At 54.4% G+C, this 14,436-nt stretch overlaps 1 protein-coding gene across 2 annotated transcripts in view; it reads right to left on the bottom strand.

Annotated features, from left to right (window-relative positions):
• Positions 1 to 10,219: 10,219 nt before the first annotated feature.
• The window catches only part of LOC116955533 (runt-related transcription factor 1-like), a 129,684-nt gene continuing 125,467 nt past the window's right edge, over positions 10,220 to 14,436 (bottom strand). The window contains exons 6-7 of one of the 2 annotated variants that reach the window (XM_076053224.1): positions 13,977 to 14,129; positions 10,221 to 12,474 (exon numbers count right to left, since the gene is read on the bottom strand). In XM_076053224.1, coding sequence (XP_075909339.1) covers positions 12,017 to 12,474; positions 13,977 to 14,129 — 611 coding nt within the window. In that variant the 3' untranslated portion in view covers positions 10,221 to 12,016. Of the gene's footprint in view, positions 12,475 to 13,976; positions 14,130 to 14,436 lie in introns of both variants that reach the window. The other variant, XM_076053225.1, reaches the window with a different exon arrangement.

Below are 14,436 nucleotides of genomic sequence, written 5' to 3'. Positions count from 1 at the left end.
AGTGATAGTGGTTGGGGTAGTGATAGGGGTAGTGATAGGGGTTGGGGTAGTGATAGGGGCAGTGATAGGGGTTGGGGTAGTCATATTGGTTGGGTAGTGTTAGTGATAGGGGTAGTGATAGTGGTAGTGGTTGGGGTAGTGATAGGGGTAGTGATAGGGGTAGTGGTTGGGGTAGTGATAGGGGTAGTGATAGGGATAGTGATAGGGATAGTGATAGGGGTAGTGATAGTGATAGGGGTAGTGATAGGGGTAGTGATAGGGGTAGTCATATTGGTTGGGATAGTGATAGTGGGTGGGGTAGTGTTAGTGATAGGGGTAGTGATAGTGATAGGGGTAGTGATAGGGGTAGTGGTTGGGGTAGTGATAGGGGTAGTGATAGGGGTAGTGATAGGGGTTGGGGTAGTGATAGGGGCAGTGATAGGGGCAGTGATAGGGGTTGGGGTAGCCATATTGGTTGGGGTAGTGTTAGTGATAGGGGTAGTGATAGGGGTAGTGATAGTGGTTGGGGTAGTGATAGGGGTAGTGATTAGTGGTTGGGGTAGTGGTAGTGACAGGGGTAGTTGATAGTGGTTGGGATAGTGATAGGGGTAGTGATGGTGATAGGGGTAGTGATAGGGGTAGTGATAGTGGTTGGGGTAGTGATAGTGGTTGGGGTAGTGATAGGGGTAGTTATAGGGGTAGTGATAGGGGTTGGGATAGTGATAGGGGTTGGGGTAGTGATTGGGGTAGTGATAGGGGTTGGGGTAGTGATAGTAATAGTGGTAGTGATAGTGGTTGGGGTAGTGATAGGGGTAGTGATAGGGGTAGTGAATAGGGTAGTGATAGGGGTAGTGATAGGGGTAGTCATTTTGGTTGGGGTAGTGATAGTGGATGGGGTAGTGTTAGTGATAGGGGTAGTGATAGTGATAGGGGTAGTGATAGGGGTAGTGGTTGGGGTAGTGATAGGGGTTGGGGTAGTGATAGGGGTTTGGATAGTGATAATGGCAGTGATAGGGGTTGGGGTAGTCATATTGGTTGGGGTAGTGTTAGTGATAAGGGTAGTGATAGGGGTAGTGATAGTGATAGTGGTTAGGGTAGTGATAGGGGTAGTGATAGGGGTAGTGATAGGGGTTGGGGTAGTGATAGGGGCAGTGATAGGGTTTGGGGTAGTCATATTGGTTGGGGTAGTGTTAGTGATAGTGGTAGTGATAGGGGTTGTAATAGTGACAGTGGTTGGGGTAGTGATAGGGGTAGTGATAGGGGTAGTGGTTGGGGTAGTTATAGGGGTAGTGATAGGGGTAGTGATAGGGGCAGTGATAGGGGTTGGGGTAGTCATATTGGTTGGGGTAGTGTTAGTGATAGTGGTAGTGATAGGGGTAGTAATAGTGACAGTGGTTGGGGTAGTGATAGGGGTAGTGATAGGGGTAGTGGTTGGGGTAGTTATTGGGGTAGTGATAGGGGTAGTGAAAGGGGTTGGGGTAGTGATAGGGGCAGTGAGAGGGGTTGGGGTAGTCATATTGGTTGGGGTAGTGTTAGTGATAGGGGTAGTGATAGGGGTAGTGATAGTGGTTGGGGTAGTGATAGGGGTAGCGATAGGGGTAGTGGTTGGGGTAGTTATAGGGCTAGTGATAGGGGTAGTGATAGTGATTGGGGTATTGATAGGGGTAGTGATAGTGATAGGGGTAGTGATAGCAGAAGTGATAGGGGTAGTCATATTGGTTGGGGTAGTGATATTGGGAGGGGTAGTGTTAGTGATAGGGGTAGTGATAGTGATAGGGGTTGGGGTAGCGATAGTGGTAGTGATAGGGGTAGTGATGGGGTAGTGATAGGGGTAGTGATAGGGGTAGTGATTAGGGTCGTGATAGGAGTAGTGATAGGGGTAGTCATATTGGTTGGGGTAGTGATAGTGGGTGGGGTAGTGTTAGTGATAGGGGTAGTGATAGAGGTAGTGGTTTGGGTAGTGATAGGGGCAGTGATAGGGGTTGGGGTAGTCATATTGGTTGAGGTAGTGTTAGTGATAGGGGTAGTGATAGGGGTAGTGATAGTGATAGTGGTTGGGGTAGTGATAGGGGCAGTGATAGGGTTTGGGGTAGTCATATTGGTTGGGGTAGTGTTAGTGATAGTGGTAGTGATAGGGGTCGTAATAGTGACAGTGGTTGGGGTAGTGATAGGGGTAGTGATAGGGGTAGTGGTTGGGGTAGTTATAGGGGTAGTGATAGGGGTAGTGATAGGGGCAGTGATAGGGGTTAGGGTAGTCATATTGGTTGGGGTAGTGTTAGTGATAGTGGTAGTGATAGGGGTAGTAATAGTGACAGTGGTTGGGGTAGTGATAGGGGTAGTGATAGGGGTAGTGGTTGGGGTAGTTATTGGGGTAGTGATAGGGGTAGTGAAAGGGGTTGGGGTAGTGATAGGGGCAGTGATAGGGGTTGGGATAGTCATATTGGTTGGGGTAGTGTTAGTGATAGGGGTAGTGATAGGGGTAGTGATAGTGGTTGGGGTAGTGATAGGGGTAGCGATAGGGGTAGTGGTTGGGGTAGTTATAGGGCTAGTGATAGGGGTAGTGATAGTGATTGGGGTAGTGATAGGGGTAGTGATAGTGATAGGGGTAGTGATAGCGGAAGTGATAGGGGTAGTCATATTGGTTGGGGTAGTGATATTGGGAGGGTAGTGTTAGTGATAGGGGTAGTGATAGTGATAGGGGTTGGGGTAGCGATAGTGGTAGTGATAGGGGTAGTGATGGGGTAGTGATAGGGGTAGTGATAGGGGTAGTGATTAGCGTCGTGATAGGAGTAGTGATAGGGGTAGTCATATTGGTTGGGGTAGTGATAGTGGGTGGGGTAGTGTTAGTGATAGGGGTAGTGATAGGGGTAGTGGTTTGGGTAGTGATAGGGGCAGTGATAGGGGTTGGGGTAGTCATATTGGTTGAGGTAGTGTTAGTGATAGGGGTAGTGATAGGGGTAGTGATAGTGATAGTGGTTGGGGTAGTTATATGGGTAGTGATAGGGGTAGTGATAGGGGTAGTGGGGTAGTGGTTGGGTAGTTTTAGGGGGTAGTGATTGGGGGTAGTGATAGGGATAGTGATAGGGGTAGTGATAGGGGTAGTCATATTGGTTGGGGTAGTGATAGTGGGTGGGGTAGTGTTAGTGATAGGGGTAGTGATAGTGATAGGGGTACTGATAGGGGTAGTGGTTGGGGTAGTGATAGGGGTAGTGATAGGGGCAGTGTAGGGGTTGGGGTAGTAATAGGGTTTGGGGTAGTGATAGGGGCAGTGATAGGGGTTGGGGTAGCCATATTGGTTGGGGTAGTGTTAGTGATAGGGGTAGAGATAGGGGTAGTGATATTGGTTGGGGTAGTGATAGGGGTAGTGATTAGTGGTTGGGGTAGTGGTAGTGATAGGGGTAGTTTATAGTGGTTGGAAGAGTGATAGGGGTAGTGATGGTGATAGGGGTAGTGATAGGGGTAATGATAGTGGTTGGGGTAGTGATAGTGGTTGGGGTAGTGATAGGGGTAGTTAGAGGGGTAGTGATAGGGGTTGGGATAGTGATAGGGGTTGGGGGTAGTGATAGGGGTTGGGGTAGTGATAGGGATAGTGATAGGGGTAGTGATAGTGGTTGGGGTAGTGATAGGGGTAGTGATAGGGGTAGTGATTAGGGTAGTGATAGGGGTAGTGATAGGGGTAGTCATATTGGTTGGGGTAGTGATAGTGGATGGGGGTAGTGTTAGTGATAGGGGTAGTGATAGTGATAGGAGTAGTGATAGCGGTAGTGGTTGGGGTAGTGATAGGGGTTGGGGTAGTGATAGGGGTTGGGGTAGTGATAAGGATAGGGGTAGTGATAGGGGTAGTGATAGTGATAGTGGTTAGGGTAGTGATAGGGGTAGTGACAGGGGTAGTGATAGGGGTTGGGGTAGTGATAGGGGCAGTGATAGGGGTTGGGGTAGTAATATTGTTGGGGTAGTGTTAGTGATAGTGGTAGTGATAGGGGTAGTAATAGTGACAGTGGTTGGGGTAGTGATAGGGGTAGTGATAGGGGTAGTGGTTGGGGTAGTTATAGGGGTAGTGATAGGGGTAGTGATAGGGGTTAGTGATAGGGGTTGGGGTAGTGATAGGGGCAGTGATAGGGGTTGGGGTAGTCATATTGGTTGGGGTAGTGTTAGTGATAGTGGTAGTGATTTGGGGTACTAATAGTGACAGTGGTTGGGGTAGTGATAGGGGTAGTGATAGGGGTAGTGGTTGGGGTTGTTATCGGGGTAGTGATAGGGGTAGTGATAGGGTAGTGAAAGGGGTTGGGGTAGTGATAGGGGCAGTGATAGTGGTTGGGGTAGTCATATTGGTTGGGGTTGTTAGTGATAGGGGTAGTGATAGGAGTAGTGATAGTGGTTGGGGTAGTGATAGGGGTAGCGATAGGGGTAGTGGTTGGGGTAGTTATAGGGGTAGTGATCGGGGTAGTGATAGTGATTGGGGTAGTGATAGGGGTAGTGATAGTGATAGGGGTAGTGATAGCGGAAGTGATAGGGGTAGTCATATTGGTTGGGGTAGTGATATTGGGAGGGGTATTGTTAGTGATAGGGGTAGTGATAGTGATAGGGGTTGGTGTAGCGATAGTGGTAGTGATAGGGGTAGTGATAGGGGTAGTGATAGGGGTAGTGATAGGGGTAGTGATTAGGGTCGTGATAGGGGTAGTGATAGGGGTAGTCATATTGGTTGGGGTAGTGTTAGTGATAGGGGTAGTGATAGGGGTAGTGGTTTGGGGTAGTGATAGGGGTATTGATAGGGGTTGGGTTAGTGAAAGAGGCAGTGATAGGGGTTGGGGTTAGTCATATTGGTTGAGGTAGTGTTAGTGATAGGGGTAGTGATAGGGGTAGTGGTAGTGATAGTGGTTGGGGTAGTTATATGGGTAGTGATAGGGGTAGTGATAGGGGTAGTGGTTGGGGTAGTTTTAGTGGAAGTGATTGGGGTAGTGATAGGGATAGTGATAGGGGTAGTGATAGGGGTTGGGATAGTCATATTGGTTGTGGTAGTGTTAGTGATAGGGGTAGTGATAGGGGTAGTGATAGTGGTTGGGGTAGTGATAGGGGTAGTGATAGGTGTAGTGGTCGGGGTAGTTATAGGGGTAGTGATAGGGGTAGTGATAGGGGTAGTGGTTGGGGTAGTTATAGGGGTAGTGTTAGGGGTAGTGATAGGGATAGTGATAGGGGTAGTGATAGGGGTAGTCATATTGGTTGGGGTAGTGATAGTGGGTGGGGGTAGTATTAGTGATAGGGGTAGTGATAGTGATAGGGGTAGTGATAGGGGTAGTGGTTGGGGTAGTGATAGGGGTAGTGATAGGGGTAGTGATAGGGTTGGGGTAGTGATAGGGGCAGTGCAGGGGTTGGGGTAGTAATAGGGTTTGGGGTAGTGATAGGGGCAGTGATAGCGGTTGGGGTAGCTATATTGGTTGGGGTAGTGTTAGTGATAGGGGTAGTGATATGGGTAGTGATTGCGGTAGTGATAGGGGTAGTGATAGTGATAGGGGTAGTGATAGGGGTAGTGATAGTGATAGGGGCAGTGATAGGGGTAGTGATAGGGGTAGTCATATTGGTTGGGGTAGTGATAGTGGGTGGGGTAGTGTTAGTGATAGGGGTATTGATAGTGATAGGGGTAGTGATAGGGGTAGTGTTTGGGGTAGTGATAGGGGTAGTGATAGGTGTTGGGTAGTGATAGGGGTAGTGGTTGCGGTAGTGATAGGGGTAGTGATAGGGATAGTGATAGGGGTAGTGATAGGGGTAGTGATAGTGATAGGGGCAGTGATAGGGGTAGTGATAGGGGTAGTCATATTGGTTGGGGTAGTGATAGTGGGTGGGGTAGTGTTAGTGATAGGGGTAGTGATAGTGATAGGGGTAGTGATAGGGGTAGTATTTGGGGTAGTGATAGGGGTAGTGATAGGGGTAGTGATAGGGTTTGGGGTAGTGATAGGGGTAGTGATAGGGGTAGTGATAGGGGTAGTCATATTGGTTGCGGTAATGATAGTGGGTGGGTGTAGTGTTAGTGATAGGGGTTTTGATAGTGATAGGGGTAGTGATAGGGGTAGTGGTTGGGGTAGTGATAGGGGTAGTGGTAGGGGTTGGGGTAGTGATAGGGGCAGTGATAGGGGTTGGGGTAGTGATAGGGGTTGGGGTAGTGATAGGAGCAGTGATAGGAGTTGGGGTAGTGTTAGTGATAGGGGTAGTGATAGGGGTTGGGATAGTGATAGGGGTTGGGGTAGTGATAGGGGTAGTGATAGGGGTTGGCGTAGTGATAGGGGTAGTGATAGTGATGGGGATAGTGATAGGGTAGTGATAGTGGTTGGGGTAGTGATAGGGGTAGTGATAGGGGTTGGGATCGTGATAGTGGTTGGGGTAGTGATAGGGGTAGTGATATGCGTTGGGGTAGTGATAGTGGTAGTAAGAGGGCTTGTGGTAATGATAATGGGGTAGTTGTTAGTGGTTTACTTAGTGATAGGGGTTGGGGTTGTGATATTGGTTGGGGGTAGTGATAGGGGTAGTGATTAGTGGTTGGGGTAGTGGTAGTGATAGGGGTTGGGGTAGTGATAGGGGTAGTGATAGGTGTAGTGATAGTGGTTGGGGTAGTGATAGTGGTTGGGGTAGTGATAGGGGCAGTGATAGGGGTAGTGATAGTGATATTGGTTGGGGTAGTGATAGTGATATTGGTTGGGGTAGTGATAAGGGGTAGTGATAGTGGTTGAGGTAGTGATAGTGGTTGGGGTAGTGATAGTGGTTGGGTAGTGATAGGGGTAGTGATAGGGGTAGTGGTAGTGGTTGGGGTAGTGATAAGGGGTAGTGATAGTGGTTGGGGTAGTGATAGGGGTAGTGATAGGGGTAGTTATATTGGTTGGGGTAGTGATAGTGGTGGGGGTAGTGATAGGGGTAGTGATAGTGGTGGGGGTAGTGATAGGGGTAGTGATAGTGGTTGGGGTAGTGATAGGGGTAGTGATAGGGGTAGTGATAGTGGTTGGGGTAGTGATAAGGGGTAGTGATAGTGGTTGGGGTAGTGATAGTGGTTGGGGTAGTGATAGGGGTAGTGATAGTGGTTGGGGTAGTGATAGCGGTAGTGTTAGGAGTAGAGATTGGGGTGGTGATAGTGTTAGTGACAGACTGATCGTGGTAGTGTTAGGGGCAGTGGTTGGGGTGTGTCTGGGTGCAGAGAGTAGCGGTAGCAGCAGCAGCAGGATGATGATGATGATGTTGGACTTGGGGAGCGGAGACGGGGGGGGGGGTTCAGGTAGGCACGGAAGCATCACCAGGGGCTGTGTTGAGCGCGTTGACTGATTACAATTAAGATGTCAACCACGTCTGGACGAGCGTCACCCACCTCATCATGCACACACCTCATCATGCACACACCTCATCATGCACACACCTCATCATGCACACACCTCATCATGCACATACAGCCGATATCCGAGTGTGAGCGAGTGTGTGTGCGTCCCGGGGAGAGAGGCGGGGAGCGGTGGGGTCGCGGTCAGCGCGCTGCGCTACGGACCCGGACAATTATCTGAACCGGTCCTGGGCCTCCCCTAGGTCGACTCAGCCTCCAATGAGTACCTGGTGCGATGTGTAAGCACCGCTACTCGGGAGACAAAGGCGGCCAGAAGCAGTGGGCCGTCCCGGCTTTAATAAGCGATCGCTGACAGAGCTTGTCCCTGCAGTCTCTACGGGGGGGGGGGGGGGGTCTTTGTGAGTGCACTGAGCCTGGCACAAGCCCCGTGGTGGCGCCGAGGGGAATGATTGATCCTGGCTGGCGATGAAGATACACGCACACGCGCGTCTCTGTGTGTGTAACTCATACAGCACGAACACACACACACACGTGCATCTAGCTCAACACATACTGCGTGGTCTCTCCCGTGACGTCTGGCCAGTGAGGAAGAGTAGGCCAAATACCCTCCTCTAGGGGGGGGGGGGGGGCTCTGTAGAGGTCCCTCTAGTGCAGGCCCTTCCGCCAGCAGATGCACTTTCAGAGGCTGCGCCTTTTCCCGTATACACAGTTAAATAATTGTATTGCTGTGGGTGCTGACGATGTCTTAACGGATGATGCCGCTGCTGATGGTGCTCCACCGTCCGTCTAATTCACACACGGAACTCAACACGCACAAATGTATGATGGGCGACGTTTCGGGTAATGACCCTTGTTGTTTGTTTATTTGTACAAAATAAGTGCCGACGTAAAAAAAAAACGAACACGAATCGGTCCCGAAATCCGCCACGACTCGAGACGAACGACGACTACATAGCCACGGGGGGGGGGGGCACGGGGGGAGGGGGGACACGGGGGGGCACGGGGGGGGCACGGGGGGGGACACGGGGGAGGGGACACGGGGGGAGGGGGCACGGTGGAGGGGGCACGGTGGAGGGGGGACACGGGGGGAGGGGGCACGGGGGGGAGGGGGGGCACGGGAGAGGGGAGGGCACGAGGGGAGGGGGGAGGGCACGAAGGGAGGGGGGCACGGGAGGGGGACACGGGGGGAGGGAGGGGGGCACGGGGTGGGGGGGGAACGGGAGGGGGTACGGGGGGAGGGGGGCACGGGGGGGGCACGGGAGGGGGGTACGGGGGACACGGGGGGAGGGGGGACACGGGGGGAGGGGGGACACGGGGGGAGGGGGTGGAGGGCACAGGGTGGGGGGGGCACGGGAGGGGACACGGGAGGGGGGGGGGCACGGGAGGGGGGTACGGGGGACACGGGGGAGGGCAGACGAGGAAGGATCCTTAAAAAGGAAGCTTTTAAATAGGGCCCCCTAAATCAATAAACGCGACATTCAACGCATCGTCCCTGGTGACTATTCCCACAGTGCACCAGTGTGTGGGTTCTCCAGGGGCAGGGATCTCGCCCACTGGCCCCACTGTGGTCAGGGAGACAACGCCGACCCGCCTGGCCTGCGGCCTGCAGCAGCAGAAGCTGTCTGCAAGCTAACGTGAAGACAAAGGCGGGTGTGTAAGCGCCATATCTAACAATACAGTGATGGTGGTGACGATGACGGTGACGATGATGATAATGATGCGCTGATGATGATACTGGTGATAATGCTGCTGCTGCTGCTGCTTGTGATGGCGTTTGTGATGACGCTGAACCACAGAGGCTGTGGTGTCAGTTGAGTGACAGGTCTAAATAATCCTGACGCCGTGACCTCATCGTTTGTCACAACCACCTGATTGTGATGTCACAATGGCACTCGTGCCAGGCTATGTGCACTTCTTTGGCCACGTGGCGAGTCGAAGGCTAGCCGTAACACCCCGTCAGTGAGCCAGGGGCTCAGCGGCTGGACGAGCCACAGTCCTCGGCATCAGGAAGAGTTGGGGAGCGAGGGGGGCACGATGGCAACCCCAGCTGCAAGCGAGGATCAAATTCCCGCTTCCAACTTTCATCAGCTAGCTTGAGACCAGGACACTGTGGGTTTTAATGACGTCCTTATTGGACAACCCACCACCGGAGTGGAGCCATGGGCAGGCGCTTCTTACAGATGGTCAGTGTGCTCCACGGGAGGTCCTGGTGTCAAGGTCACTATCTAGTCCAGCAGATGTCCTTCGCTCGGACGCGGCGTGCATCCCGGACGTCGTGTGGATGCGCCGATGCCGGAACAGCGTGTTGGTGATTCCAAGCCAATGTGCTGCACAGAAGTCTAGCAGCCTCCTTCCGTTATTATTGAGCTGATCTGCACCATGCCGTCCAAATCACTCCAGCCCAGGTGCCCGCATCACGACCCACTCGGGCATTAAAGTCACACAAGAGGATGACTCTATCCCGAGGGGCCACTTCAGCAGAACCTGGGGCAGGAGTTCTTCGAAGGCGTCTGACTCATCGTCCTCGCCACTGATGTGCATCACTCGCACACTCACAACAACCGCCATTCACCACTGAGCGGCGGTGATGATGTTACGAAGCGCTTGTGCCAGGCTAGGTGCACTTCACACACACGCGCGCACACAAAGCGGGAACTTATCCTCCTCCTTTTCCTTCCAGAGAAGAGAGAAATAAATAGAAAGTAACACGAACGCGCAAAAAAAACAAACCGGAGCTACACTTAAAGCCGTTCCAATCATTATCTGCTAACTTAAAAAATATGACAATAAAAATAGCAATAAAAAACACAATTTAACTTTAACGACAGTGACAGGCTCTGTTGCTCTATCTGAAATGCTGACGGCAACCCCACCCCCCCCCGGTATAACCCCCCCCCCCCCCCAGTCCCTCCACCCCGACCCCCCCAGTACCCCACCCCCACCCCCACTACGATCTGACGCCTACACATGTAGCTACTACACATGTGTAGTAGCTACATGTGGTTACTACACATGTAGCTACTACACATGTGGCTACTACACATGTGGCTACTATACGTGTAGCTACTACACATGTAGCTACTACACATGTAGCTACTACACATGTGGCTACTACACATGTAGCTACTACACATGTGGCTACTACACATGTGGCTATTACACATGTGGCTATTACACATGTAGCTATTACACATGTGGCTACTACACATGTGTAGCTACTACACATGTGGTTACTACACATGTGGCTACTACACATGTAGCTACTACACATGTGACTACTACACATGTGGCTACTACACATGTGGCTATTACACATGTGGCTACTACACATGTGACTATTACACATGTGGGTATTACATATGTGGCTACTACACATGTGACTACTACACATGTGGCTATTACACATGTGGCTATTACACATGTGACTACTACACATGTGGCTATTACACATGTGGCTACTACACATGTGACTACTACACATGTGGCTATTACACATGTGGCTATTACACATGTGGCTACTACACATGTGGCTATTACACATGTGGCTATTACACATGTGACTACTACACATGTAGCTATTACACATGTGGCTACTACACATGTGGCTACTACACATGTGGCTACTACTACATGTAGCTACTACACATGTGGCTACTACACATGTGGCTACTACACATGTGGCTACTACACGTGTAGCTACTACACATGTGTAATAGCCACATGTGGCGACTACACATGTGGCTACTACACATGTGGCTACTACACATGTGGCTATTACACGTGTAGCTACTACACATGTGTAATAGCCACATGTGGCGACTACACATGTGGCTACTACACATGTGGCTACTACACATGTGGCTACTACACATGTGGCTACTACACATGTGGCTACACGTGCTACGGGCCCCGCACTTTCAAGGGCCCCGCGCTAAACGCTTTCAAGCCATTAATTCCTGTCCAGTGATTCTGCACTTGCTCTATTACTATAGTACTATACTGCCTTCAACTTTTATCAACGACTGGGTGTTTAAGGTGAACGATTTGGCGTCTGTGAGAAAAGTGATTGGACAGCAACGCACCCAGGCATCACTGGGCGTCCCGGGGTCTCTGCAACCCCCTTTATCCCCTCGAACACTCAAGAACTCCGCAGGCCGCTATCACTGCTGGTACCCAGCAGCATGGAGCGATGACAAAATCCGCGGCCGGGTCAAAGGTTAGGGCTAGGCTAATGTGTCATACGGTAAGCGTTAGGGATGGACCAATGGCCCATCCGTTGTTGGATCAGGGGTTAGGGTAATGGGTCAGTGGGTTGGGGCTAACCCAATGACCCATGCGTGGCTGGGTTAGGGTAATAGGCAAAACGGGGAAATGAGTTCGGGTCTAGGGTTCGAGATGCTCAAGGTTACCGGTTAGGGATCAGAGTTATGTTATAGGTAAGCCTCGGGTTAGATCTAAGCTTCGGGTTCAGGCTAGGGTTATAGTTGGGGGTCTAAAATAAGGGCTGGGGTTATGTCTCAGGCTATGTTAATGGCGAAGGTTCGGATTTGTATGTTAGTTGTTAAAAGTGATGGAAAGAGCTGGAGTTAGGGTTATGGTTTCAGGCTGAGTTTCTGGTTAGGCGTCTACCTGAACAACCACGTGACATTTAACATCACCATCAGCCCACGTGACCCCACGCCTCCCCCACCTCACTCTCCGCTCACCCCGCGCCTCTGCGCGCTACACGGGCCGCTGGTAGGGCCGCCACACGGCCTCCTCCATGGCCCGCACGGCCCCCAGGGCCCCCGGCGAAACGCTGGGGCAGCTGCCGTCGCTCTCCGTGCCCTCGGCGCAGGGCCCCAGGGACCCCGGCAGCTCGGGGGACCTCTGGTCGGAGGCGCCCGCCACCAGCGACAGCTGATAGCCCCCCGCCGCTCCCGAGGGGGGCGCGCCGTAGAAGAGCGCGTAGGGGCCCGAGGGGGGCCCCCCGTTCTGGTAGGCGGAGGAGGGGGCGTGTCGCGGAGGAGAGCCCGGGTAGGGGGGGGGCAGGTAGGCGTGGTAACGCGGCGAGGGCGGCGGCGCCGGGGTCAGGTGGGGGTAGGCGAAGGCCCCCGGGTAGTGGAGGCGGGGGTCCGGCAACGCAAACTGCCCGTCGTGGTGCAGGCTCATGCGGGATGGGTTGAACACCCCCTGCAGGTCTGTGTGGGGGGGGGGGGGGGCAGAGGGGGGGCGGGGTCGGTGGATCACATGCACACGCAGTCTCGTTTTCATTCGTCATCACATTTCCCGGGGCGGCGGGGGGGGGGGGGTTTAGTCTGCATCGTGAATTTGCCCAAATGTGTTGTCGGACGACCCTCCACCAGCAACATTTGCTGACTGTCTATAATCATCACGGTGAAGCATTTCCCGAGACGCGCACCAAACTTCGGCCAAAACTCGCTGTCTGGCGCTGCAACGGCGACGGCCGGGGATGACCCCTGCGGCTTCCATCGCCGCGTTTCCCTCGGCACACAAAACAGTCTTCATTGCCGTTTGTTCCTGGCCGCTTGGCGGTCTCTAGGACATGGCCCTCCACGAGCTCGCTTGCTTTGGAAGGGCAGCGTGCGGGCGACATGATGGGGGTGGGGCGAGGGTAACGAAGGGGGGAGGGAGGGGGCAACTTCTCAAACGCCGGCTGGTTTGATTACCACCAGCGCCCGGCGCGTTTGAACTTCTTTCGCACCCTACGGGCCAGCCACCCGTGCTGATCGGAGAGCTTCGTGAGACCACGGAGACGTCTGCGGTGAAGGCTCTCGTCCGGCTGACGTAGAGCCCGGCCGACAACGTTGCAGCCGGTTGATGCAGCAGCGCGGTCACAGCAACCGCCGCTTTCTGGGTCGCGACCCCGAAGTCGACGCCTGGACCTCTGCTAGCGCTGCAGGCGCCCTTCGCTGACCCTTCCCACGAGCGCCGCTGGCCACCTTCGGCCTTCGAGAGAGCGGCCGCAGGGCCGAAGCGCGCGTGGCTTTGGTCGACCGCTGCCAAGATGGGCGACCCGCCGTCGCGCCGCGTGGCTCGTTGAAGCGCTTCCCCTCCGGCGCAGGTCGAAACGTGACCTCCGCCCTCCTTGGGGATTAACCAAGAGGCAGGGTGCGAACTGTGGCGAAAATCCGTGGACGCCACCGACCGACACCGCCGCTGCCAGCCACCGGCATCGCCAACGCTCTCCGCCCTCCCGCCGTCTGACCGCGCAGCCGCCGCGCCCGTAGCAGCCCACCGCTCTGCCGTGGGTCTTGCTGCCGGCCCCCCCCCCACCTCCCCCGGTCGCCGGACTCGCACCGACCGCTCCGACCACGGCCCTCCCACACACCCGCCCTGCACGCTCCTCCCGCCCAGCGCGGAGATTTGTTGCCCGATCGCACCCGGCAGGGACGCTCGCCAGCTCCAGGGGGGGCTTCCGCGCTGCACGTGCCGTCCCGGTTACGTCCGACCCGGGTACCCGGGCCATCACGGCAGGGGTTGGCGGAGCGGCCTGGAGGAGGGCCGCTCGGGACAACTTGGCTCCTCCCTCGTGGTCCTCGAACGCTCGCGACGACTCCGTCCCCATCGTCGCCCCCCCCCCATCCCGCCCCTGCGTGCCGCGACTCCCCACCCCTCTAAACTCGCCCCGCCCCTCCCCCAACTCTCCCCGCCCTCCCCCTTCCCGCCCCTCCATCCGTACCTTGCGTGGAGAGGGTCCGCGCTGGGGAGAGGGGCCCTGATGTGGACCCCATGCCCGATGGGGCCCCCACCTGGGGTAGGTAGGAGGGGTACGGCTGCTCGAAGGGCCACGGTGGGGAGGTTTGCGCGCTGCGGGGACCCCCTCCCTCGGAGCCTGCGGGATATGGGGGGGGGGGGAAGCGGGGGAGGGGGGAAGCGGGGAGGGGGGAGATGGAGGAGGAGGCGATGACGTGGAGCTGAGTGGACTTGCCGAAGTCCGGTACCAGCGGTGTCAACATGGGCCTCTGTGCAGGAGGACGCTGCTGCTGCTGCTGCTGGGCCAGTTGGGAGGCAGTCGCCCTCCAGCAGCAACGGAGGGCGGAGGTTGCGACGCTCACAACAACGAGCGGAGCGCCCGGCGGATAAAACGCGGAGAGATGCAACAGTAGAGGGCACAGGTGGTGCTTTGGGCCATCCGCCCA

Source organism: Petromyzon marinus, chromosome 60 (assembly GCF_048934315.1).
Source record: "Petromyzon marinus isolate PM22_M1 ecotype Great Lakes invasive population chromosome 60, UKy_Petmar_22M1.pri1.0, whole genome shotgun sequence".
In the NCBI taxonomy this organism is placed as follows: domain Eukaryota; kingdom Metazoa; phylum Chordata; class Hyperoartia; order Petromyzontiformes; family Petromyzontidae; genus Petromyzon; species Petromyzon marinus.
Note: the sequence above shows the minus strand (reverse complement) of the source record. Positions and strands in the feature narration are given on the sequence as shown.